Source organism: Thalassophryne amazonica, chromosome 10, assembly GCF_902500255.1.
Source record: "Thalassophryne amazonica chromosome 10, fThaAma1.1, whole genome shotgun sequence".
In the NCBI taxonomy this organism is placed as follows: Eukaryota; Metazoa; Chordata; class Actinopteri; order Batrachoidiformes; family Batrachoididae; genus Thalassophryne; species Thalassophryne amazonica.
In genome coordinates, this window is record NC_047112.1 from 24,640,236 (window position 1) to 24,667,991 (window position 27,756).

At 40.5% G+C, this 27,756-nt stretch overlaps 1 protein-coding gene across 5 annotated transcripts in view; it reads right to left on the reverse strand.

Annotated features, from left to right (window-relative positions):
* Positions 1–8,561: 8,561 nt before the first annotated feature.
* The window catches only part of pde4ba (phosphodiesterase 4B, cAMP-specific a), a 463,830-nt gene continuing 444,635 nt past the window's right edge, over positions 8,562–27,756 (reverse strand). For 4 of the 5 annotated variants that reach the window (XM_034179584.1, XM_034179585.1, XM_034179586.1 and 1 more), the window contains 8 exons: positions 23,868–23,961; positions 18,380–18,663; positions 18,126–18,290; positions 14,346–14,445; positions 14,091–14,245; positions 13,851–13,973; positions 12,423–12,605; positions 8,562–12,317 (listed from right to left, as the gene is read on the reverse strand). In XM_034179584.1, coding sequence (XP_034035475.1) covers positions 11,895–12,317; positions 12,423–12,605; positions 13,851–13,973; positions 14,091–14,245; positions 14,346–14,445; positions 18,126–18,290; positions 18,380–18,663; positions 23,868–23,961 — 1,527 coding nt within the window. In that variant the 3' untranslated portion in view covers positions 8,562–11,894. Of the gene's footprint in view, positions 12,318–12,422; positions 12,606–13,850; positions 13,974–14,090; positions 14,246–14,345; positions 14,446–18,125; positions 18,291–18,379; positions 18,664–23,867; positions 23,962–24,798; positions 24,960–27,756 lie in introns of those variants that run through there. The other variant, XM_034179588.1, reaches the window with a different exon arrangement.

Sequence of the window (27,756 nt, forward strand, 5' to 3'; positions counted from 1 at the left end):
GCAATAGGCCTTACAAAACATGTTACTTGAACCAGTGAACATTTATTCGTAGTGGTATTACTACTCAGTCATCAGAGTAAATCCATGGGCAATAAATAAATAAATAAATAAGCAAAGTGAGCGCAGCTTTCAGTCCAGCTGCACATTTGCAACACATCAGAATTTAATTTGTGCGTAATTGTAAAATATCATATAAAAATAAGAGTACGGTATTAAGTGTTATCCAGTAAACTTACTGAATAATGGGGGGTGGTGGTGGGGATCTTAAATATTTTTTTGCAGGCAATGTGTATGTGGCCTCCTTGTTAGGTGCTGACCCCCCTTAAAGATGTAATCATAGATCCGCCCCTGCAGCCAGATATGAGAAAGAGTGGTGATGCTGGTGAGGAGCAATTGTTCTTTGTTCTCAGATCCTAAAAGTATGAAGTAACACCATGTCCCTGATTCATCTAATTGTACAGGCGATAAAATGATGACACCAGAACCACAAGAGGGACTGTTTTACAGCAACCAGAAGGCATAAGCAGCTGATTTCCAAAGAAAAGGCCAAAAGTCATCAGAATCAGAAAGTCAAGAAAATCCAAATCACTGTGTTGTTTAGAAGAAGACAAACACACAAGGACATGAGGACTTACCGAACAACAGTATGAGATGAAACCGGAATACAAAACCTGGGTATTTAAAAAAAAAAAAAAAAAACACAAGTTAAAAGAACTGGGTACACTTGGCTACAAGGTGGAAGCAGGTGGAGGTAGACTTCTTATTCTTTTTCCTTTATGGCAGTTGGAAGACGAAAGTGTACTACTGCCACCTATTGGACTGGAGTATGGAGGGCGGTGATTTGATTCAGAACCGTCCGCCTTTTCATTTTAGTTAGCTAATCACAGACACGAACCGCTTTTCATTTTGCTATTTTATGTTATTTTGTGTGGTATTTTGATTGTCTCGTTTTGTTTTTATTCTATTTTTTTGCTGCACTTCACATTCAATATGCTCTTAATAAAGTATAAAAAGAAGACTTTAATTACTCATAATAATATAAGTAATCACAATAACAATGATGATTATGAGGGTGATTATTCATATCATACTTTTATGACACCAGTAAATATATAGAAATTTAAACAATAATATAAAATACATACATAAAATTAAAAGACAGTAAGCTACCAAACATCAAATGGTGACATAAACTGTCATGAGCTCATGTGACGGAGGCCACCAGGAGGCGCTGTGCCATAGCAGTCAGTAAACCTCACTCTCCTACAGCTAAAAGGATTCTCTGGCCACGGGGCCAGAACTCTGGGTTTTAGCCTTCTGGTTAGAGAGTCGGCCCCCTATTCTGAAGATCGTGAGTTTGCGTCCTAAGTAGAGGTGGGCGGATCGATCCTAATATTGATAATATCGATACCAACGCTGGTATTGATATTGAACGATCCTCGTGTAAAAAGATCGATACTCAAGCTTTTTCTCTTCCGCACGCACTGACTGCTGCGCACACAGATTCATCAAAGTCTACTATCTGTCTGTAAGAGCACCCTCCCCCCTCTGGTCTTTTCTTGTTGCGCCGTCACGTGGCTTAGTGGCGCCAGCCAACAGCCATGCAGGTAGGCTCAGCCTGGCTCGCCCACTCAGCCCTCTACCTCAAGAGATTTTGTTTTAAGTTATGTTGAGTGATATTTTTTTAAACAAAAATGTTGATTGTGATAATAAAGTATTTTGTTGTCACGCACAACGTTTGGCGAAATTCTGTCCTAGGTCTTTTGGATCCTTTGGATCTATGAAGCTTAAATATGAAAAGTATCGGTATCAGTATCGATATTGGCGATACTGGGCCTGTATTTACTTGGTATTGGATCAATACCAAAATTCCCAGTATCGCCCACCTCTAGTCCTAAGAGGAGCAAGTGGTAGGAGTCAAAAACACAATGCAGAGAAAGCCGCTACGGTTAGAACTTGTGAGATGTAAGTAGGGTTGATATAAACCAGTATGTGGGATTAAATACAGGGAGCTGAGCATATTTCTGTTATACATTTAATGAAGACAACATTACAAATATTTTATTGCTAATGTTATTTCATTGCTATTTTGACCATATTCTACGCTACCAAATGCTATTTTTCAAATTTTTGGTACTCTGATACAGTTGGCCTGTTCACGCTCACTTATTTGTTCCCAAACAATTTTTTTTGAAAAAGGATTTTTCACAAACTAATGTAATCATCTAAGGTCAGTACTCACTCAGTCATCTGAATGCTGGCAAAGTTTTAAAAGAGTACGGCTGCAAAAAAAAAAAAAAAGTGAACTTGTCCTTTAAGGTTGATCTGTGCAGGATAGTCATTCACTGTAAATAATACAGCAGATTAGTGAGAAGAATGAAACACACACACACACACACGCATGTATTCCAGCAGGCACGCTCTCGTGTAAGCCAAAGAATTGTTCCCATGTGCTGCAGACGTTACGGATTAGCAGGGAGCGTGAGAGCAGCAAATGATTTGTAAGGTTTTGAGGAATGTAACTGAAGGACTCAGTGACAGCTGAGAAAAAGAAATAAACAAACGAACAAACCCAGAAACAAACAGTGAAATTAATTATGCTCTGAGGGGAGAGAGAGAAATTTTTCCATTTTTTTCTTTCTGAGTGACCATTAGTAATGATGACTGGAGATTGTTTAAGTCTGTTCATGTAAGTGTTTCACAGAAAACCCTCTGAGCAGGTCACTGAATGACCTTCAGGGCCTCGTCTTCAAGATCTACTGTGTAGTTTACAGTCTATGATGTTAGTGCAGGTAGATCTGGGGTGTGTCTATGTGCACGTTAATGTTTCAAGGGTGTGTAATCTGAGGGAAACAGGGCACAGGGTGCAACGGAGTTGAATTAAAGGCTGATATGGATGTTAGTTATATAGGTTATTGTAGGAAGGTTATAAATTGAGGCCAAATGGTGCAAGAAGGAGGATTCCAGCGCCACTCATAAAAATCGAAGCCGCCTCACACGCCTTGTATAGCAGTTGCCACATGCATTCGGGCACGGCACATACACTCTACATTTGTATGTCACGCGTTGAAAATCCATTCGAACGGTGGGCAGGATGAGGTCGCACTGCCATCTGATCGGGTTCGCAACATTCGCACGGCATGTCAAACATAGGTCGGACACATCATGCTGCGGGCGAGGGGCTGCACAAAATCATTGGCCATGTTGAACCCCACCCGAATGGGGCGATCAAGGCAGCCTTCATACCAGTGGACAAATGACGGCAAATGACGTGTGAGTGCCCATTCGAGCCACTCTCGGTCGGAGTCATCAGAGTCCAGGTGCCATCTACGAACATCCGACACCACTCGCTGGGCACTTAGTAAAGTCGGGGCCATTCGTGCAGCCATCACAAAAATAGAGCAGGCGACCACTTTCGAGCAGGATGCGTGAATAGCTCCACCTTTACTAAATGCCCGGCGAGTGTGCTGTGTGCCCCCAAGCAACACAAGTGGCATGCGAGTGTGCCATACCCCTCCCCACCGCAAAACAAATGGCGTGCGAGTGTTTCGCCCACCACCACCACACCATGATCCAACATTTTCGAGGTGCAGCTGAGGTGGGGATGACTTGAACAGAAGTGAATAATCACAGAAAAACAGACAAACACAACTATAGATTCTATTAAACACAAATACTTGTATGAAGCCATATAAACTTCATATTGGTCACATGAACTTTGAACATGGGTGACCTGGAAAGGTCAAACTCATATCCGTTGACTGTTTCTCGGAATTGGTCGAAGATGCACTTATTAAACACTAATATGAGGTCATAAAACATATCATCCTTTCCTTGGTTATATGACCTTTGACCTTGGTGGACCACAAAAGGTCAAACTCATTTCAACTGGCTATTTTCAGGGTTTGGTTGAAGATATGCCTGCGGTTTCTATAAAACACTAAATGTATGTATTACCTGTCGACTGGTCAAATTACCTTTGAACCTGAGTGGTCTTGAAAGGTCAAACTCAGTCAGAATGGCTGTTTTGTGAAACTGGTTAATGAGAAGAAAAAGCTTACTATGATACACTAATGTGAAGTCAAATAACTTTTTCTTGGTCACATGACCTTTAGTGTTGGGTCCCCAGAATGTTCAAATTCAGGGTCCTAACTTTGTAACTCATACAGTTTGAAGCTAATATGGATTAAAGAGGGTGGAGGGGGTGTGTGTTATGCAGAGCTAACGTGGCTCGAAGAATTAAACTATTTGTTTTTCATTGATTTTCAGATCAAATGTTTAGCCATAGCAGGAGGATTCTTGTTTTTTTTTTTTTTGGTCCTCAGGGAGCGGCAGTTTGAACCAGCTGCCAACAGTAAAACCGCAATGACGTACAAGCAGGGCCCACATAGTTTGCATTAAAAGAGGAGAATTTTTTAACCCTTTGTGGTGATGTGAATAGAAGTTCTTTTAAACCAACAAGAAAACGGTTTATTTGAGCTTTGGCTTTGATCACGTTTCTTTATTTATCCATCTTGAATCAGGTTTGTACTCAGCAGTGGATCAAATCACAGATTCAAACTCTGCTCTGTTCATGATTCTTCAAATAAACCTCAGCAATCCAACCTGGTGTAAACTGCAGAAAGATCAGACTAAAGTGCCTTTGTGCAGCTGGTGAACACTGTATAATTACAGTCAATCGACAACATTTATACGCTGGATATACTTTGTACCACTGTGAAATTATTTCCAAACATCAGCTGTCTCAATGAAGCTTTTAATGTGCCGTGAATCCATGACTGTGCTTGTAGAAGCAAACCTTTTACAAGCAAAATTTATGGCAGAAACAGCTCCTTTTATTTCCATTCAAAGTGAGATGGACAGAAACAGGTCATCCCTGACCGACCAGACCATTAACAACAACAAAAAAATATTTTAAAAAAGGCTGCAACACTCCTGTGTTAATGTTTTTTGGCTACAAATCTCAATTGGGAGGTCCAATCATCATGGAATTTTCACACATCCGGGGCTTTCAAACTTTCACAAAAAGAGCAGGAGATGGAAAAAACATCCCAAGATATTCAAAGTAAACATCATCTGGCTTTATGAGTCTATCTGCAGTGATATTTTACACATTAATATTACAACCAGCAACTATTTTTTATGTAAATATTTAATGGTTTAATGAAGCAACACTCCCTCTGTGCTCTGAGCTTTTCTGTCCCGTTTGCATTCTTGATCTGGCTGTGCATGCACATTAAGTACATCAGATTTCTGCATCTGCACTTTGAGGAGACAGCAGTAGTAGTCACTGCATAGCTATTGAGTTTCTTTCAAGATGGTGGATGGCAGTTACTTTCCAGAAAGACATCCAAAAATTTGATTTAGAGGACAAAAACACCTCTTATCAAGAATGCAGCACAACTAAAGTTCACATATGGGTCTGGCTTTTCCCACACAGAGCTGTTAGACCTGTTAAGTCTCCAACTGCCATTCCTTCTGCTCAATGTGAAAGATGGATGGGAGGGCTGGGGAGGGGTGGCCAAGAAGGAAAGCTTTCCTTTGATTCTGAAAACAGAGCTTAGTGTGACATCTAGCGGCAAGAAAAAAACTCATTAAGTGCACCTTCAGACATTGTTAGCATCGCTATCGCATGTTGACTATGTGCAGCAGACGTTAAACCAAATGGCTTTTTTAAATGTGAGAATGACAAAAATTCCCTCATGTGGCTGTGAACATCACATCTACACCACGGCTGAATCTGCTCTCAAAAGTCAGCTTTTTTCTGCTTGCTATAGCAACAAAGACAAGAAGATGCTGTTTTATGTTTAACGATGGGAAAAGATGAGCTGCAAGAGGTGGACTGTAAGTGCAGACGCACCTGCTTTTATATTAAGAATAACAGAAAAATTAACCTTCAGTATCACATTATGCAAAACGCTAAAACTCTGTTGCACAGTATCTTTTAATTAAATTGTCTGTTTCATCATCTCAGGGTTTTCCTGATGTTACGGTAATCCATGTAACTGTAGGACTGGATTCCCTTTGAAGAAATTCAGTTTAATTCCATTTATTTACACCACCAGTTAAGAATTTGGACACACTTTCCCATTCATTTGATTGGGAAAGTGTGTCCAAACTCTTACAGCGCTAAATCACAACATATGTAGATCATTCCGAGGTGCTACAGACAATCAAGGTCTATATTTACCCACCCCATGAGCAAGCACTCTGGTGACAGTAAATGGTCTGCATTTATATAGCGCTTTTCCATCTGCATCAGACGCTCAAAGCGCTTTACAATTATGCCTCACATTCACCCCGATGTCAGAGTGCTGCCATACAAGGCGCTCACTACACACCGGGAGCAATAGGGGTTTTAAAGACCTTGCCCAAGGGCCCTTAGTGATTTTCCAGTCAGGCGGGGATTTGAACCAAGGATCTTCTGGTCTCAAGCCCAACACCTTAACCACTAGACCATCACCTCCCCCAGTGGTAAAGAAAAACTCTCTCAATTTTTTGATTATAGGAAGAAATCTCAAGCAGACCAAACTCAGGGGGACCATCTGCTTAGATAATAAAACCAGTGTACAATCAAGAATTGTCAGAACATGCTGTGACAGAAAAGTTGGAGTTAAGCAACTGTATACCGTCCAGCGTTCAGAATGACTGATAGTTAAAAGGGCACAAGTTGGTGAAGATTAGGGTCCCAGTAAAGTGGGATATGATTGGTGATTAAGTGACTGTATTGATGCTTGACCAATCATTGAAATATCACACTCCCCAGTTGTCACACCAATCATAATGCATCTCCATTGTAGATGTATATAGGATAATTGTGATGTCCAGCAACTTCTTGGGGATCCCACGATGGACAGAACACCCAGGCAAATATATGGCCACCCCAGGTGTATTACTCTAACATCCATATCTTGACATGTGATGATCTTTTAAAAATATTTTGTGCTTGTAGCAAGAGAATAACTGACTCTGGAAACTGGGATGAGATTTTCTCCTGGTGTTTTCATTGATACAGATTATCCAGTTGGGAATTATTTGCATTGTTAAATAGGTCCTCTTATCATCTCCTCTTTTCTTTCCTGGCTGAAAATATCTCCTCTCATCCTCTGAGCTCCATGGAAGAGACGTTAGGTGGTGTTAAGTGGTGTCACTTACTTCATCTGGTGGGAAGAGCTTTGTTCCGTTTTTAGCATTATTAGATAACGCTGTCGCCCCTGCAGACCTGCACACCTTTGAGGACAATGTAAATGTGTGTTCTTTCTTTCATCAAGTGATATAATTCACTCATGATTCAGTTTTCAAGCAGGTTTGGAGTGAAAGTTTTTTTTATGGTGGGGCAGTTTTGATGGTCAGGATAGAAATTACGTAAAACTCAGAGTGTCGGTAGAATTTAGGCATCAGTTTTCAATGTAGTCGTGATTTTGTTGAAGAAAATGTGTTATATTAGTCATTAAGGAATACAAACAGAATGGTACTGTATTGTTAGTCTGAGTGGAGTAGGCAAAAGAATCTGACAGTGCAAGGATGCCCTTAAGTAAAGGGAAGCCACCAACACATCCATGACAACTCAAACTCAAACAAAGGTTTCTGTTTCTGTGACTGGCGAAGCTGTGCACACTGTTGTTTCATTACTCACAGCCTCATGGGGGAGTCAAACAAGCAGGAAAACAGATCATATATAGGCTTGAGTTTCCTGTTTACTTTCAGGCTTTAAGTTTCATGTCTTTAATTAAAAAAAAAAAACTCATTCAGTGCCACACGGTGAGTCTTGGTGGCTTCCCTCACTGGTCTACATCTTACACAATCAACTCCAAACAGATTTGCTATGTAGTATCCAAATTAAGTCCAAGACATGTTCAGTGACTTGGAAATGTTAATGTGCTCATCAGGTGACGTATCCAAAGAAAACTGCTGCAAATGTGGTGATTCTCAGAATGTAAAAGATGGAGAACCGTGCCCGACTTTTTCTGGCTCAAAACTTCTCAGTTGCCCCTTGTACTTATGGTCTCTGAAAATGGAGGTACTCTGTATAAAAACTGTAATTCCTGAAAAGTTAATGTACATGGGTGGTGGCCAAGTGGTTAGCATGCTTGGTTTTAGTGTGGAAGGTTTCTGGTTCAAACCCCACCCCTGCCACATTTCTCCATATAATGTGGAGTTGTGCCAGGAAGGGCACCCAGCATAAAACGTGTCAAAATCAACATGTAGATCCACTTTGGATCTGCTGTGCTGAACCTGTGTGAAAACAAGGGAGCAGCAGAAGGGACTTACTTACATACGTAAAAAAGTTAATGAGATTTTTGTTGTTGTTGTTGGAGTGGGGGCAGTAAACCCCTTGAATTAAAGCTACAAGACTGATACAAGAACAGCTTAATTGTTTCATTTCAACTCCATTGCGGGGGAGCACAAAAGCAAAATTCCAAAGTGTATCACTGTCCAAATACTTATGAACCTGACTAGATTCACAAAATACAGTTTCAAAATCTAGGCTATGAGGAAGAGAATGAATACTTAAATAAATAAATAACTACCCAAAAACAAGTCACCAGAGACAGCAGGAATATGTTCATGCTTTTCTTTTAATCACTTCATAGAAAAAGTATTTCAGATTTATTTTTGAACACAATATACAATATAATACCCACATTGTGTGAAACATTTATAACCTGCCAGCCACAACGGGTGGACTTTAACATACTGGAGGGAAAAAAAGACCCATCTCTCATGCAGACAGTGCTAAACCTGGCTAACCGAATTGGACACAACTAGGACTGGAAAAAAAGAAGCTTGAACATAGATAAACAGTGCTAATATTGACAAATTAGATTTTCAAAACTGCTAACAAAGTTTGGTCAGAAAGAATTAACACATTAGCACAATCAGTTACATACCTTTTCGTATTAATTCAGAAGTCACGTTAGTGACGAGCGTGTTGTAGCATGCTATCAACAGCGCCCCGTGTTAGCTACTGTTACATGAAGTGTTTTAAGTGTAAAAGGAAACAATCTCTTTGTGTTTGTCAGTCAAATGCCTGATGGTGAAGCTTTGTTTGTGACAAGTTGCCGAGAGAAAATAAGCCGTTGGTGCGTTTTGTTAGCGCGTGTGTTCGTTAGCAAGCTAATGTGTAGCCTATAGCCAATCTGAAGCAGTTTAACATGTCCTCTATGTCACATCTGGGTTACCCGATTGCTGCTGTCAGATGAAAACCTTCAAAAACTGCTTTGGATTTGTTTATTTTTCTTAAATAACAGAATTAAGAAACACAATTACTTTTCTCATATTCTGTAACATTATGGTTGTTGAACAGATTAGAAAAGAACACATAGCATAATCATAATCACATTTACATAGTCAAGTTATGTCAACTGGTGCCAAAAAATCTTTATTGTTTACGTCAGAAAAGCAAATTGTTACACAAATTGTAATTAATTGCATATTAAGTTTCCTATTTAAACAAACACTTTCTGTGGGACCAGTTGACGTAACATTTCATTTTTTAGATTACAAAACCAAATTTTTATTTCCTGCAAAGACAAGGAGGTCATTGATATTTGTAATTATGTCATAAATAGGCATTTTTGGTTTAAATGTCAGTGCTTTGAGAGTTGCACGTTTATGTATAAAATTGCAGCACAATCATATTTATGTTAAATTCAACATACAGTACTGTGCAAAGCTTTAGGCACATTTAATGTGCAATAAAGTTTTGAAAATAAAGTACTATTTATTAATAAATATTAAGCAAAATGAGTGTGATGTTTTCAAATAATAATAATAATTGGATTTTTGTTGGAATTATCTTGGACATATCTAATTTAATTTTTTGTTTAAAATCTGAAAATAAATGTTGCATTTCCACCGACTTTCTGGCATGCCTGAAAATTTTGCACAACACTGTATGCCATGGAAAAAACAAAACAACACCAACAAAAAACAAAAATCCAAGTTAAAAAATTGCAGTTATAAGGTTTTCATGTGACAGCATCAATGTCTCTTTAGCTGCTGTTCTGCTGGGCACTCAAAATATTGTGCGAATATATACTTTTATCTATTTAGATATATAAAAACAATCTATGATACATATATATATACGTATATATATATATATATAAAAGACTCAAATCCACAGTCTCCTACATATTAGACACCACCACTTGTAGGTAATGCAAATATAAATTAAACAGATTTTACACTGACGCAGTATTTATGTACAAGCTTAAAGTATCAAATAAATACTGTTATAAACAGCAAAAAGGACCAACTTGAGCTCCTGGTGAAACAGCAGAGACAAAGGTGTGATGTAGGTGGAAGAATAAGGCCTGATGACAAAGCTTTCAAACGCACGCACACTCATACACAACCTTGCACACATAACCGCACGCAACGATGACCACTTAAGCACGCCGGGATGAAATTAGACAAAGTACCTTTGAGTGTTGCGGTAAACAGAGATGCAGCCAAGCGATCTGCAAAAGATGAATTGGAACGCCAACTTATCTTTATGCAGTGACATGCTGAATCCAGCAGTTCCATCTGTGCCACATCTGAGCAGAAAAACTGTCCTGGAAACCTGATACAGTCCATACGACGAGGGGAGGGGGATGCAGTGACGTCACTGAGGTCTTTAAATAAATCGGCGGCCTGATTGTTTTGGGGTCGTGTCTGTGAGGCCCAGCGGGTTTTGTAAACCGTATGAATAGTTGTGCTGATGAGGGGACACGGTGCCTTTCAGACATTTTAATCATCTGGTCCTCGCCTGATTGCAGACGGGCAGGAGGGGTGCAGCAGGCCGGGTCAGGGTTAAGACCTGATCCCGCTGACAGGATTCTGAAGTCTGCAGTGTACCTGCAGGATAAGAATAGTGACGTGGCTGCTGTGCATTTTGTTGTTGACGGATGTCATTCTATTTTGAGCAGCTCGGTGTCATGAGGTGTTTTGTTTTTCCTGATTTGTTTGACTTTATCTAATCGGTTCTGACAATTTAAACGAGGTTAAGGTCCAGTGCACACAGTAACATGCGGAAATTTGAATAATCAATTATTTCACTACTTTTGCAGTGTGCAATTTTTTTCCAAATATTTGAATTTTTTTATGAAATAAACTGATCAGAAAGAGAAAGAAAAAAAAAACAGAATATGGATTCCAGACATCAATGGTGTGACGGTGTAACAAATGGATGCGCTACAATTTAAAGTCTATATATGAAGACAAAACAGTACTCAGATTGAAATGCAAATGCAACAAAATGTGCGTACAACATGGGCGTGTCAGCAGACAGTTGGTTGGATTTCTGTATTGCCCAATACATGGAAGACTTTTCTTTACATACAAAAAAGATTTTGCTCTTTCAAAACAAGCAAACAAATAAAGAAAAAAATCACAAACATACTAGAGTGTTCAATAAATAAAAAACTATTATAAAGACGATAGTAAAAAAAGGCACACAAAAGTCCTTTGACAAACTGTACAGGAAAAAGTAAACACCTTTTCTCGCTATACAAATATTATCAGTAGACCTTTACTCTATGCTACTTCTAGATTATATCATAGTTGTAAAAAAAAAAAAAGTCTTAAGGTACAAAACCTCTCTCAGTAGTGTCGATGTTTGTTTAGTGCCAGTCCAGAAAATTAACAATTTCCCAAACTGGCCAAAATCCTTCAAGTTCCACGCTTGCTTGTCCGTCCATCAGGACTGAAATATTCCCGCTAATTATTTCCTGAGAACTCTGAAGCCACCTCACGCAAACTGTCCGTCCACATCTGGCTTCAAACACCCAAGTGCAAGATGCCCCTCGTGGGCTAAACCTAAGCCCCTGCTTCTGTTGCAAGAGGATCTCTCCTTTTCTCACCCCCAAAAATCTTCAAATCACCAAGTGAGCCTGATGACTGGAGTCCTATGTGTCCGTGGGCGACGCCTCGTGCGTCACGATCTCTATTGCTGACGTGGGCATCACCATGCATTCCTCCTCCTGTCGCTGACCATCCAAATAGTCCAAGGGAGGAGAACGAGAACCTCCCAAACTGTCCTCTTCCTCTTCCAAATCCTCCCCTTCACCGTCCTTTTCAAATCCGTCCAAATCCTCCTCCTCCAAGGTCAGCTCAAACTGAAATTTATCCCCACCTCCCTGCCCTCCGTTACCTCCATTGTGTCCATGCGTAACCTGGTCGTAGAAAGGCGGGGAGGGGCTCTGAGGGATCATGCTTTGGTACCAGTTCCTGTTGTCCTCCAGTGTGTCCAGAATGTCCTGGGCATCAGGGTGGACCAGATCGGCCCAAGTCTCCCACAGAGGGTGCACAATGTAGTCGATGAAACCCACCTGGAAGAGAATACAAGAGGCTTGGTTTGATTGTGGGTCATTGTGTTTGTCACTTCCTGTTTGTGCATGACTTTGTTCAGGTGTCTTTTGTCGGTTGTGTCCTACCTGGCTCTTCTCCACAGAGGCTGTGTGTTTGTCACACATGGGGCTGATCTCCATCCCCCTCTCCCGCTCTCTATCCCCTTGGTGGAAGAACTCCTCCATGATCCGGTCGGTCCACTGACGATAGAGCTCCAGGGACTTGGTGGGGTTGCTCAGGTCAGCACAGTGAACCATGTTTCGCAGAACCTGCAACCACCAAAAAGCCATGTTGCATAACCCATTAAAAAAAAACAACAACGACAACATAGAAACACATAGCACACTTTGTTTTCCTTGTACGTTTGTCTCGTACGTTATGTCATATTTCAAGAACCACTGGTCATAACTACACTTTGGTATCAAATTATTTGCAAGATACACATTTCTACAGGCTGCATTGGACCATTTTATCAGAAACTGAAGTGTTACCATGGTAACAAGCAACACCCCCCCCCCCCCAAAAAAAATTCCTTTCCTACTCAGCTCTCACTCATCACTGACAAGACATAATAAATGACATGAGTTAAATTATAATTTAATTATATAACTTAATTAAATATTAATGTCAATTTGGGGGCCCCAAATTGACATTTGATGGAATTTAGTATTTTTTTTGGGTAACACTTTATATTAACTGCATGCTATAAAGCATTAGTAAAGCATTTATAAAGTGTAAGTAAATGCTTACATAACTACTTGTAAAACATTTACAAAGCATTCTTTTTTGATTAGGTACTCATTGGTAAGAACATAAATAGATGGCTTAATAATGATTAATAACAAAATATGTAATAAAATATTTATAAATGATTTTTTAATTATCTATAATCCATTTAAGAAAAGTTGATCATTAATAGTTTCATATCAAATCATATTTTTATTGTCTTTACATTTTTCCTCACAAATTATTAAGCCTTTACTAAGCATTAATAAACCATTAGTTGATGTTCAATGTATCAGTTATAAGATTTGTAAAGACTACATGAACTACTTTTCCTTATTCCTTAATACTACATGAACTACTTTTCCTTATTCCTTAATACGTTATATATCATTTGTTAATAATGTACAAAGCTCGTCTCTTTCCCCATCACTATAAGTATGCAGTTTTAAAGACTTTATCTATGTACAATTTCTTCTTTCAGTGTACGAATAAGACTTTCCTAAAAACAACCTTATATTCCAGTTTTGACCTCTGACTCCATCCCTGCCCCTCTTACTGTATTTCATTAAAAAATCATCAGAAATCATTTCCCCCGATGAGACAAATGTAACAGAATAACAGGAATGACAGTTCAACTCGAAAACAGAAATGTTTTGTCTGTTGGGGAAAATGTAACACCAACAACCAGTTCAAAAATCAGTGGAATATGCCTGCCATGAAATCAGTCGAGGTATTATCTTCTGTTGGAGGGTTTGTAAAAGGGTGACTCCCCAGGAACAAAGGCCTACCTGTATCCTGTCAGTGTAATTGTCCAGCAGCAGCACTCCGGAGCTCGTCACCTTCTTGGTCTCCACCATGGTCTTCAGATCAGCCAGTAGACTCATGTGTTTGGACATATCAGTGGCCAAAACCTGCAGAAGAAATACAAAAAAAACAAAAAAAAAAAAACAAAACACTACACTCAGCATCAAGAGGATTCTCATCTGCATCAAGAAAATATGAGCAGATCATCAGTCTGAATGTCTCACCATGTCGATGACCATCTTGCGTAGTGACTGGCGCTGCTTCTTGGTGAGATTCTGGAAGATATCACAGTTATCTTCTTGCAGCAGTTTGAATCCCACGGCCAAGTGATGGTTCTCCAGCACAGACTCATCATTATACATGAGCGCCAGCTCGGAGTCTAGACAGGGGGTAGGAGGAGATACCATTACGTTAGCTCCTGTTAGGAAATGTCAGGCGGTCATGCTAGTGGCTGCCTGAACAGCAGCTTCTGTACTTACTGGTATTGATCAAGAACTGGTTGGAGACTCCAGGATGGTCAACATCATGGATAGCTGCAGCAAAGATGGCTGCTAGGATCTCCAGATCTGTGAAAACAGCCTATGAAAGGAAAGAAAGGGTGCAGAGAGAGAGAGAGAGAGAGAGAGAGAGAGAGAGAGAGAGAGAGAGAGAGAGAGAGAGAGAGAGAGAGAGAGAGAGATGAAAAATCAATTTTTGAACATATCAAGAAACAATGTTCATTAAATCAATGTCCAGCTATTAATTCAGAGAGCTGCACACAATTTAGACCTAATTGTACCAGTAAAGGGAGAAAGACAACATTCAGAATACAGCCTGATTATACCATGGTCTACCAATAAGAAAGAAAGAAAAAAAAAAAAAAACATGATTAACATCTGAGGGTGGCAACTATATCAAGGGTAGGGGGGTCACAACATGCTGTCTGTCTCATCACAACGTTTCCAAAACAGTTATGGGGTTATGGAGTTATGGGGGTAAAAGTGCAAAAATTATGACAAAAGCTGATTTCAGTTTGCAAACAAGTCAAAAATTAAAGTTACTCCAATTTGTCCAAAAGTGATACAAATTATTGGTTGAGCAAATCAGATTTAAACATGGAACCGTTTAGAATGATTCTTCTGCAAAGAAACTGTCATCAAGGCAAACATCTAGATTTTACGACTAATGTCAGAACTAAGAACTAAGCATAACAGATGTTGTAAACTATTCCTTTTTTAAACAGTCCATGAGCCAGTCATCAATTTTGGCCTAATTGGTACCACTTAAGGTGACAAACGACTTTAACAAATAAAAATTGAAATTGAAATTAGAATCCAGCCTCAGTGTACCATGGCCTACACAAAAATGTACAACAGCCATCCCAGGGTCAATGAAGGGTTACACAGAGACCATGATGAAAACTATACCACATTATTCGTCTATTCATAACAATTCCAAAAAAGTATAGTTAGGACTATCTATGACTGAATGTTCTTGAGTTATGGGGTAAAAACAGCAAAAATTCTGAAAAATTACGCAAATTATTGGTTGAAATAAGAGGATTAATAAATGGAATAGTTTTGACTGTGTTGGATGTTTGGATTCTATGACATGTGACATATGTTTACCCTGTAACATGATAACTAAGCATGACAGATGGTGAAAACTATTCCTTTTTAGAATCCTATTAACCCAAACAATAATTAGCACTTCTTAACAAAATTGGAGCAACTTTAACTTTTGATGCCTGTACAAACTGAAACTGACCTTTGTCACCATTGTTGCCTTTTTTTTTTACCCCATAACTCCAGAATATTCAGTAACAGTTAGTCCAAATCATACCTTTTTGGAATTGTTATGATCAAATAATGTGGTATAGTTTTAAATATGACCGGAGCATTTTTTAATTTTGACCTGTGTGCAATCATTCATTGACCCCTACCTGGCTACAGCTGCCACCCTGGGATGGCTGTAGTACATTTTTGTGTAGGCCATGGTACACTGAGGCTGGATTTTGTGTTGTTTTTTCACCTTAAGTGGTACCGAAAGCCTGCTTGACCCATGGACCAAAACCAAGAATCTTTTTTTTTTTTTTTTTTTAATTATTACCAAAACTGAATCAACTATAGTTTTGGACTCCGGTACAAACTGAAATTGTTGCTGATTTTACTCCATAAAAGAGATTGTGGAATCTGTACCTTTTTGGTCTCTTTACGATGAGACAAATAAAGAGACATACATTTCAACATGATTGAAGCATTTACAAATTTTGACCCCTGTCTGAATCTTAACCTGACTCTAACTACCCTTTCCCCGAGTCCAGCGCACATTTTTATTGATATCTATGGGATGACAGTGACAGTTACTTTTGGTATCCCAAAACAGTACCAAAGCTGGATGATGATCAGTGTGAGGAGGAGACAACAGAACCAGGGTAAAATGCTGAAAACCCCAGACGAGATTAACAGAGACACAAAAAACACGATTTTAAAAATATTAATTGGACTCGTTCTTATATAGTATAAAGGACCTGCAGTCGGTCACACGAGGCCACAGAAATATTATTTTGAATTATTTCCTCACAAAAACAACAAGCACAATATATATATTTTTTTAAATCAAATGCATTTGGGAGACTTTAACACGGCGTGTGCAAGGGATGGGAAAAAATTCCCATATTACACTCCAAAGATTGGGACATTCTGACCTGAGTGGATCCAAACCGAACAGAGGGCTGTGAGAAAATGCTAGCCAGGGGAACTGTACAAAAGAGGCATGGAGAGGAATAAAAAACAAAAAGCGAGGTCCCCTGTAATGTGTGGGTGCAGGCAGAGGAGTGGAAAAGATGATTCAGTGGAAAGATGTTGTGCTCTCAAAAGATTTTGAAGTGATCCAGGAAATTGGCACATGTAAGAGTGATGTAAGAGCCCGCTCCTCTAATTTAGATTTCCCCCTTTTCTGTGGCCAGGTCAGAGCTGGGGAACTTTTTCAACCATCAGGGAATTGAAGAATGTGATAATAACAAGATCCATAACTGAGGCAACAAAAATACGAAATACTCATTCAGCCCTTCAAAATAAAACTACAGGCTTCTATATCAAGACTGTGCGGAGGCTGTTTTTTTTTTTCTTTTTTTTTTTTTAAACAAGCAAAGGTCACCAAAGTTCATATTTGACGATGTTCACCCACTTGTCAAAAAAATGGTCAGTGACATATGCAGGTGAGCCAGTAAACTTAAAAACCTACTGATCGTTTTAGCCAAGAAGCAAAACCTCTTAAAGGGGTCATATTATTTATAGATCTCATCAGCAAGCTGACACACATCATCAAGCATCTCAAGAAGATAAAATCTTGCAGACAAAAATGCACTCAGGTGGTGTCGCCCTTAAAAATTCAGTTATTATGTCCCCAAGAAACAACCTGTTCTTGCACATGTTGCTTTAAACAGAAATAATCTACTGCTGGCCACACCCTCTCTCTAAAGGGAGGCGGAGCCAGAGCAAGGTAGTGACTGAATGCTCCGTTTTTCCCCAATAGTTCATGTTATCACATCACAAAGAGTGTAGAGTGACTTGGCAAAGTAAACGCGCATGTTTAATTTAATTATGCCACATCACGAGTCTGCGGGATGTACACATGCACATCACAATGGCGATGCTAAAACTTTATATTGTACAGCCCTATTTTGCAGCACGGTCAGAAGACTGAAGAAAAAAATATAATGCAATGTTAAAATACCCTCGGCCCTATGAGCACTGTGTTCTTTATAATTTGCAGTTGATTATTTAATTATTAACACCCTATTTCTTATGTACAATTTGTACATGTTCAATAAAGCCCCTCTACCAATCGATCAAAAACAATATTTACCCTTTAAGAGCGGAAGTTGTGCAAATCAAGGAATATTTGTATATCACCTTCTGTGCATTTGCAGGTATTGAGACAAATTCAACTACATAGGTAGTTAGCTTTGAGTTAGCGGCACGCTAACGCTCCAAAATGTCTTATAAATGACTCCAGAGGTGTTATCTGGTTACAAAAACAGCATTTTCAATTTTAGAAGTGTTTATTTCTCGCTAGCTTTTACATAATCTATGAAAAACGTATATAAACACACAAAATGAAGCGATTTTGGGCCTTATTTTTTTCTGCAATAGCAACGGACTTTCTACATGCACAGAAGCAGAGTTGTGGGACTTTGAGGATGTCTAACTTGTAATAATTAGTTTGTTTTTTTTCTTCACACTGCAACCCCTTTAAGGAACTATGTTTGGACTTACATCAAGAGCCGGTGTGGAGAGGAGGATGTGCGTGGATTGGGCTACATCTGCTGCGTGCAGGCTGTTATGGTAGGCCACGTCTGAATGGTAGTGATCCTCCAAGGTCATCATGTAGGCCACGAATGTATCCACCGGGATCTTAAATGTTTTCAGCAGGTCTCGCTCCTACAAACAACAACAACAACATTAGCGTGTGCTGACGAATTACAGTCAAAATTTGTTGCTCCTGTTTGTGCTGTAAAGGCAGCTCGTACCTGGAAGATGGCGTACATGATGCAGGTGAGAGGTCGGTTGTTTGAGTACTCTGACACGGTGAAGATGTTCAGACCCCACTTGTTGAGGTCTTCCAGCTCTTTGGACAGCAGCTCCTCCTTGTCGGTCTTGACGCCGAAGCGAGAAATGCTGCTGCTGGAGAGCGAAGGCCCGTGGGAAACCTTCTTGACACCGCTGATCTGTGTCATCAGCTGCTGTTTCTGCTGCTTCTTCTTCTCCCGCGTCTTGGATGTCGGCGACGGGATCTCCACCTCATTCTGTTTGTCTGAATGAGAGGAAGAAAAAGCTTGAAATTTAACATTTGTGCATTTTTTTTTTTGCAAAGAAATGAGGCTACATCAGCAGACAGCGAGGGCGAGGGGGACAGTTTAATCTCTCACAGTGTAACTCGCCGTTTTAATGCACTTCACAAGGAAAACTGTGCGAAACACGTAGGCTGTGTGTGAAAGCAGGTGCAGCGGAGGAACGCCTGCAGCAGGCTAGCTCCGGAGGGATTTGCTGAGTCGTCGTTCATCACAGAGTCCATTCATGCTCCCGGTCTCCTACCTGTAGTCTCACTTGTATAATCTCTCCTTGGAACACCTTTTTCCCCGTCTCTCAGCAGGAGGCATGTGCCTCGTCTGCTGTTCTGTTCCTCATGCACAGCCTCAGAACTGCGGTACTTTGGTGATGTTTAACATGAAGTTCCAGTCATAGGGAACTAAACAACTTGCACTGGTGGATCTAACCCCCACCGAGCTGTGCCAAAAATTAAATGGCTATGTTACAACTTGCCAGACAAAAGCGTAATCCTCTGGGTGTAATTGGCCATTTTTGACTACTTTGGTTTTACCTTCATAACTTACCTTAAAAAAAACAAAAAAACTGTTTTCTTTGCCTTGTTTGGTGTCTTTTTTTCAGCACTACCTCCCCTGTGTGACTTTACAGTCTTTCTTTATTCTGACATGCTGTATTAACAGGAAATTTTCAATTTTCAATTTATTCAATTTATAAAAGCTCCAAATCACGGCATCGCCCCAAGGCGCTTCATAGAGAACAGTTCAAAAACAATTTAGAACGAGTTAAAAAACAACAAATTAAAAACAACTAATAAAAGCAAAAAATTAAAAGAATAAAATTGAAAAAATAAAAAGAATAAAATACAACACACTGTATTAACTGTAGCACTGATGGAAAAAATGTGTCTTTAGTCTTGACTTGAAAACCATAAACATTTTTAACAAACCATTTTTATAACATAGAATGCAAATATGAATGGTTAATTTCAAAAACACATGTACAAATGTAGCAAACAACAAAGTTATATACAACTATTTACAATAAAATGCAGGAAATGCAGCAGGTGTTTTTGTTCAACTATTTACAAAAAAATAAAATGGCACACAAAGTATTTGTGCCACTCAAAGAACAATTCCGGTGAACACGGTCCTGACCCACAAGAGGAGTGTCACTTCTCCTGTTGTCCACCTAGAGGCAGTGTTGGCATTTTAATCCGTCTTTGGTGGGACCATCTCAACTTGTTCATAAAATTATAGCAATTACCTGAGACAGCAGAAAAATGCACCCTTATATTAAAAATTTTAGTCACCCCCCCACCCCCCCACCAACTGTACTTCGTGTATAATCCTATGAATTTCCATGTAAATCACGTTTCACATTCAACATTCAGAAACAAGGGTTAGCGTTAGAATAACAATAAAAGACTAGAGCACCGTGCTAACCTCCACCAACACTAGTTTCCAAATCCACAAAATTTTACTTTAACCTTTCAAGGTTAAAGTCCTGTTAGATGGGGATTTTCATAAGCTAAATTATATGTGATCAAATGTATCAAATGTGTCAAATGTAGTATGTATTTAGTTCATGCATGTGAATTAAAGTATTTCTTGTGGTGTTGTCAGATTTTTTCCCCCAACTTTTTATCTTATACATTAAATGGGATTTTCAATGTTAAATTTAAATGGCCACAAAATCTGCAATTTGGATCAGATCCAGATAAACTATGTCAGTCGATTAAGGTTACCATCCTATATAATGCTCTCAAATATGAAAGAAACTTGCTCCTTTTTGTCAGTTATGGATTTTTGAAAATTTGTTCAATGTTAAAGGTAGGAAAAATCTTGGAAAAATTGCTGACTTTGACCTTTGATCTTGAAAACTGAGTCAGTTCTTGTCTATCAGGATATGAATCTTCAGTAAAACTTTCATACGATATATATGAAAAATTGTGGGCTCCAGGCTGTTCACAAACAAACAAAAAGAGGTGAAAACATAACTTCTTCCAACTTTGTTGGCTGAGGTAACCAGAAACAGCCGCCTCCTGGGTGAGTATTACTTGGATTACTTTTCATACGTTTTACTACGAACGCTTTGATGTTGACAATAGCAGGTATTCACTGCGATGAGCATGGTGTGACTGAGTGACATATCGTTTATGGCTCCCAGTGGAGTTCAGACACCAGACTCTTCACTCAGGAGAGCAAGGCTCTACCAGGTCAGCCAAAGAGGGAATTCCTACGAGCCAAGCTAGTAGGACCATATTTCAATCTGGATTTTATATTGCTACAGGTCTCCCCACCTTTTTTTGACCGTCATAAGGTCACAGGCGCAGTTAAGAATTAAGAGCCTTCATCTGTGATTATCTGGTCAACTGCCACTTCCTGCCAGCCACAACAATTTGTAACTGAGCGACATATCTTTTGGGGCTGCCGGTCAGGTTCGGACACCAGACTCCTCGCTCACGAAACCAAAGCTCCACCAGGTCAGCCAAATGGGAACCAAACATATGTCAATCTGGATTTCATCTTGCTACAAGGGCAGGTGTGGGAGTCCATCAGTGAGTGGGTCCCCAAAAATAGAAAGTGGTCAAAAACAAAGCATAGGATGGGACTGCAAAGAGAAAAATGGACTAGGCTCAATAAATCAACATGAACATGAACACTGTGATCCTCCACTGTTTCTTTTAATATTTCACCCAAACTCAAAGCATCCCATTGGGTTCCTTAAGCTCACTGAGGAATTGAACCAAATCCTTCAGGGACGGGCTATCAGCGTGAGTTCTACGCTCATCCATTAAGCTTTGACTCGGTGTGCGTGCCGTCAGCCTCCCCCTGTGGAAGGTTATTCAATTACCAACTGTAATTCAAATAATCACTTTGGCTCTTGTGCTCTTTCTCTGCATTTGTCTTCAGTCCTCCAGCGGTAATTGAGAATGGGCAATTAAGCGCCCTCAGACTCATGCAGCATGAGAGAGGACAGGACGGGCAATATATTGCCATCTAATTTATTAGAAGTCTTCACTATCTTCACGGCTGTGTGGCGTTTGCTGAGCGGCCTGTCGGCATGAAATCGGAGCGTGTTGCAGGAACGCCCACACACACACACACATTTAATTCAGCTCCACAGCTTACATGATTTGTTGGTACAATTTTTTTTAAAGCCCTGTTTTAACAATCTTGAGCCCAAAATGTGTCAAATACAGAAGGGTATTTTTTTAAATTTATTCTACTACGCTCAATTGTGTCATTGTTTATCTTTATTTTCTAATTAAATTTTTAAAATGGTGAGAACTGAAGTGTGTTAAGTGTTTGCTATGCAGACACCTTAAAAGTGATTTAAAAAATGTAAATGTAGTAAAATAAGAGTGAATGGAGAAGGCTACAATAGGCAAGAAAAATTCAAGAAAATGTATGTCATGTGAATTTTCTTTCCTTTATAACTTTATTTATTTATGGCTGGGGCTTCAAAAGCCCATGTTGATCTATTTATTAATTTAACATATATTCATTATTTTCCCCTGTTTATTGTCTTTGCAGAATCATGTATTTTGTTTGTAAACCAACAAATTGCTAAAAAAAAAAAAAAAAAAAAAAAAAATTCACATGAAAAATTTTATTGCTTTAACACACCAATTTCTTTAAATAAAACTGTCAAATGTCTCCAGCATTTTTGCACTATTTTGAATAGAAACATTTGAAAATTTCTAATTTGGTATTTTAGTGATGTCATAAAGAAAACCATCAAAAGCCCCTTCTGCACAGAAACAGTTGGACACCTATGTCTGTTGCACTGTATCTGGTGTCACTTTTGATCATTTCTCCATCACCTCCCACGTTGTCTCCATTCTGCCCTCCCAGCATTATTTATCTACATGTATTTACTGCTGTCTCATCACCATGAACTGAGATGTTTTGATGTTCAGACAGTTCTGGCAGTAGAAAGGAGCAACAAATGCACAAATAAATAAACCAATAAATCTAAAAACCCACGTACAATCATCACTGGTGTTCAAAACTCCAGTCCAGCTCTTCCTTTTTCCCCCAGCAGTTTTTATTTATTCAGGGGAAATATCTGCCCTCCAAGAACACAGAGCTTCTGTTTGCACCAATGGTTTGCCTCAGTTTTTTTTCTTTTTTTGGGGGGTGGGGGGGTTGTAAATGGTATGTGAGAAAATGAAAGTGACAGGGATTTGCAGTGGAGCAGGTTTCTCCAAGCCTGACTGGAAGCTTAAATAAAATGGTACAAAGCAAAAAAAAAAAAAAAAAAAAGGAAAGTAAAAAAAAAAAGAGCGTATTAATCATTTGATGCTAATCTCTGTGGACGGATGGGTGGATGGATTAAACCGCTCTAGCGGTCATCTGAGGCTACACCCCAAACTCTGCATCACCTAAGTTGATTTTTTTTCAGCCACATCATTAATGTTAATGTAGCGTTTATTGCTGGGTGACTGTACACTTCTTATCTGTGGAGTTGTGGGGGAGGGAGCGATGGGGAGCCAGTAAGGTATTCCTGCCGATGCATTAAACCCGGGATGAGTCACCCAATCTGCAGAGCCAGCAAAGGGGGTTCCTCTGTACCTCTGCAGTCATCTCCCTCCCTCATTTGTTTATGCCTTCTCTGCACCTCACCCCTCCTCCTCGGCGCTCGTCGGCAGTGGGGGATCCACCGCTAACAACGCGATCCCAATCGATTGGAGGCATGATGCTCGTACCCTGATCCATCTTGGGTTTCCGTTACTTCTTTATGTGTCAGATCATGTCGGCTGGTCATGCTCATCTCACAGTTTTCCATAGGGACTTAATAATCTGAGTTGGCACTGGGATGGTGTCCGTAGGAATGCATTTCACTGTCCTTATCTTAATTTCATCCTCCGACCACATCCAGTTCAGGAGTGGCCCAACCAGCTCACTTTGTGAAACGTCACTGTGGCCAACTGTCTTCATTCTTGCACTTCGCATATTTTATACTCATACACCAACAGAGATGGCGTCTACGCTTAACGGCACATCTTTTTATGGTGCACCTCCCACAAACAAGCCTGGCAGATCAACATGCAGAGTGCTGAAGAAGCACAAATCCTACTTTACAGTATGTAGCCACTAAACAGAATTTCTATGGATTCATTTTGGATTGCAGAAGCAGGATTTGCATGTAAGTGTTTTGTTGTGCACGTGAAGGACTCTCGGTTACCTAGGAAAGTGTTGGAGATGAATTCTGAAACCTGATTCCCAGACCGACTCATCTCGGAAAGGTGCGTCAACTCCCGGTTCAGCATTCTCTTGAACTGCAGGAGGGAGGGAGGGGGAGAGAGAGAGAGAGAGAGAGAGAGAGAGAAGGGAGGAGAAATGTCATCATCACTTCGCCCCTCAGGGAAAACCAGGAAGAAATTATGGAAAATGCAGCAAAATCCAACATTATTCCACCAAATCATAAATAATTTTTAAATTATAGCACACAATCAGTGTGTGTATCTGTGTTGGGCTGGAGGAGATTGGTGTGTATGTGCATGTGTGTGTGTGTGTGGGATCACATTTTAATAGTCCTCAATTTGCTGCCCTGCAACCACTTTGAACTTTTATTGCACTGCGTTACATTTTTTGGTGTATTTAACTGTTCTGACTGCATCATTGTGCAAGAATTTCAATGAGCTCACGAGGAATATCAGCACGCCGCTGCCTGCCTGTCTTCTTCCCCCTCCTCACTGTATTACGTTACCTCATTCGTTAATTAATTTATGAATTTAAATAAAAACAGTCAGAGACCCTGGATGCACTTGCAGGAAAGGGGAGACCTGAGCACTGCAGCAGCATCAGCAGCTGTTAGAGTGATGCATGCGTGTGCGCACACACACACACACACACACACACACACACACACACACACACACACACACACACACACACACACACACACACACTGCAGAGGGTTTTAAGATGGAGTCTGAGCCACAAAACACCATTCTATCAGATCAATGATGAAACTTCCTGATGCATTTAGGAAACCATCCTAGACAAGATAATGCAGTTAAGAATTACCCATAAAGCAACAGTGACTTAGCACAGGAAAGCACAGAGAATCGAACTCGGTATCCCGACGACCTACGTAGACAGACGCCACACACCTTAATGTATCCCCAAGACACGGACAGCAGGTAATTGGCTTCAGGCATTTTGGACCCCGTTTTCTCCACCCTGCACAAAGCCAGCACTATAATCCAAGAAAAGGCGAGGCAGACGAATGGGAAAGTGATGGTGGGGAATAAAAAAAAAAAAGCTCTGCTCTTCTCGCTCTTCCTCAGCGGCTAAAAGAGCAGCTCGATGACGCCTTGCTCTCTCTCAGCAGCAGAAAAGGGCCGGCTCCGGCTCTCCATGGCTGATAACGGGTGGATGTTGAGGGGGAGCGCTGAAGCTTTGGTGCAGACGAGGAGGTGGAGTTCCAGCAGGCTTGGTGGATCGGCTGGAGCTCCGAGCTAGGAACTCTCAGCACGATGATGAACAATGGAGGAGAAGCAGAAGGGAGGAGGGGAAAAAACAGAGCTGGAGACAGGAGGAGGGAGTGAGGCACTGATGCTCATCTGACTGGAGGTGGAGGGAGGGGAGCAGGAGTTCCTTTTCTGGTTCTGTCTTGCTTCATTGCTGCTGTAGCTCTGCTCACGCCCCCTCCATATCTTCTGCCTGTCTGTCTGCAGACCCCAGCAGCAGAACGCTCTGTGCAAAACACTGCATCACCCAGAGAAGGGGAGCCCTCATGTACAGTCAGTTTGGAGATTTTTAGTACATCAGAGTTGAAAGCAAATATTGAATAAATCTGTGAGGGTGAACACGTCTACACAGGTCAGAAGTTATGGAACACTTTGTGTGTGCAGTCTACACATTTAAATGTATACATTGGACAGCTGACATAGCTGCACTGTTTAATAGCCTTTTGGTACTTTTCCTTCATTATTTCTAGGCTTTGGAAAAACCAGTGCACTCTGTAGTGAGGATGAACAGATTACACTTTGGTTAATGTTTATGCACACATCAACACAAAATACATAGTTGTTTTGTATCTTTTGTCTGTTGCGTTACCAGTCACAGCTTCATGGTGGACCATAAAAAGGATTTCCTTCAAAGTAACATGAAATTTCAGCTACACCTTTCCATCATGAAGCTGTGATTAGACAAATAATAAATATAGACAAAAGTTGTGCTATGCACAGTTTCTTCAATCAGCATTAGAAGCCTACACATAACTTTCAGTGTTGTGTCTTGGTGGCTTCCCTCACTAATCTCCTTCTTACCTGGTCACATTTTGAGAACCACCAAGTCCAGATACATTTAAAAATGGATGGACTGTGTATAAAACTGACTGTAATTAATAAATGATTATTGTGATACTTTTGCTAAACCCCTTGAATTAAAGCTGCAGGTCTATAATACAAGCACATCTTGGTAGTTTCATTTCATTTCCATTGTGGAACGGTGCAGAGATGAAAACTACAAAAATGTTGATGGTCCAAATACTTAAGGACCTGCCTATATAAATATATGCGTGTATAACTCCTCTTGTTTATTTATTATGTGGTGGTCGGCTGATAATATCCACACTAAGATGTCAGATCAGACTTTTTCTGCATATCTTTTGCAGAATATTCACCATCATTTCCACCGTTTTTATTTTCTTCAGATCAACTGTCGTGACGGAACATCAGTGCACACAGCTGCGCCTCTTATCTCCAGTAAAACAAAAGTGACGCGGCATGTTTGGAGGAATGTGAACGCACAGCGCCCGTTTGTGTCTCTTCGTTATCTCTTATCGTCTGCTGCTTCTGACATCCCCGAATGCAGCGGCGTCAGCAGCCCGTGATGCTGCCAGGGTAGCACTAAGGAGAACCCAGAGGGTGCTGAAGATGGTCAGGGGATAGAAAAGAAACAGATGAGCCGGAAATAATTGCATCTATTCCCAATTTGAGTTATAACAGCAGCGCAGTTTTTTCGGCCAATGCCATGGCAACCGCATCAGTTTGAACAGAGTGTTCAGAAGGGAAGTTTTCCTCTTTTCCTTCCCCGGCAGATATGCAGTGGAGCTGCTGGTCTGTCACGAGGACACACACGTCGCTGGTGCTCATATCAGCCGATACACAGGCTGAAAAAAATAAGAAATCGTTGGCCGCCCTCCCTTCCTCTGCTCAACCACTTACATGTCAATTTCCCTCCCGGCTGCCACTTGCCAATGGTCATCAATCTCTCTGTCTGTGTGCACTGCTGCCACGATCAATGGACTGTCCTCGGCGCAGGTGTTGATACAGCGGCGGAGAACACGGTACAGGGCCGCCTGACTGGAATGCACTTACATCATTAACAATGGCCATTTTGAGGCATGTCTACTCCTCTTTTGTCAATTTTTGTCGGCCTTACGGAGCGATGCATCAGTGTTCTGCTAATGGGAAAACAGTTCCTGTCAGAAGTGCTGGGAAACTGTTAACAGAATTTCCCGGGAAGCCTTCAGTGCAACGTGTGGGCCCAAGTTCAGAATCGGGGAGGGGAGAGAGATCCAAGGTTTCCCCAAGAGGATTCCAGATTATCCGCCCACTGAGGGAAAGAACGGGAAGCCGGGAGGTGGAAAAATCGAGAGAGGAGGCAGAGCTTTATATACGCCTCACTGCATAATATATAAAGAAACCAGAAATAACAGCAGCAGAAGGTCTGTGTGCAGCGTGTGCAGGAGCTGAGGAGACCTGCAGGCTGGGAGAAGCACCAGCATGTCACATGTTCTCTGTATGTGTTCAAGCATTGAAAGCAGATCCACAGCTGCACATGGACATAAGCAAGCAGCAGACACAGCGCCTAATTACTGACACCACCATAATGGAACGAGAGTACTAGATTTTTGTAGATGACACAAAAATCTAATTAATAAGTAAGCAAGTGCTTATTCTCCAGGCTCAGAGGACTGTCAGCATGGCTGCACATTACTGCATTTGTTATTGTAAAGCAGACGAGGGGCCTGTGATTCCTCCTGGACCCGATGCCAGGAAATCGCAGGTTATGTCGGGGAAGCATCTCGTTCAAGGATACAGGTAGCGTGACCAAGAATC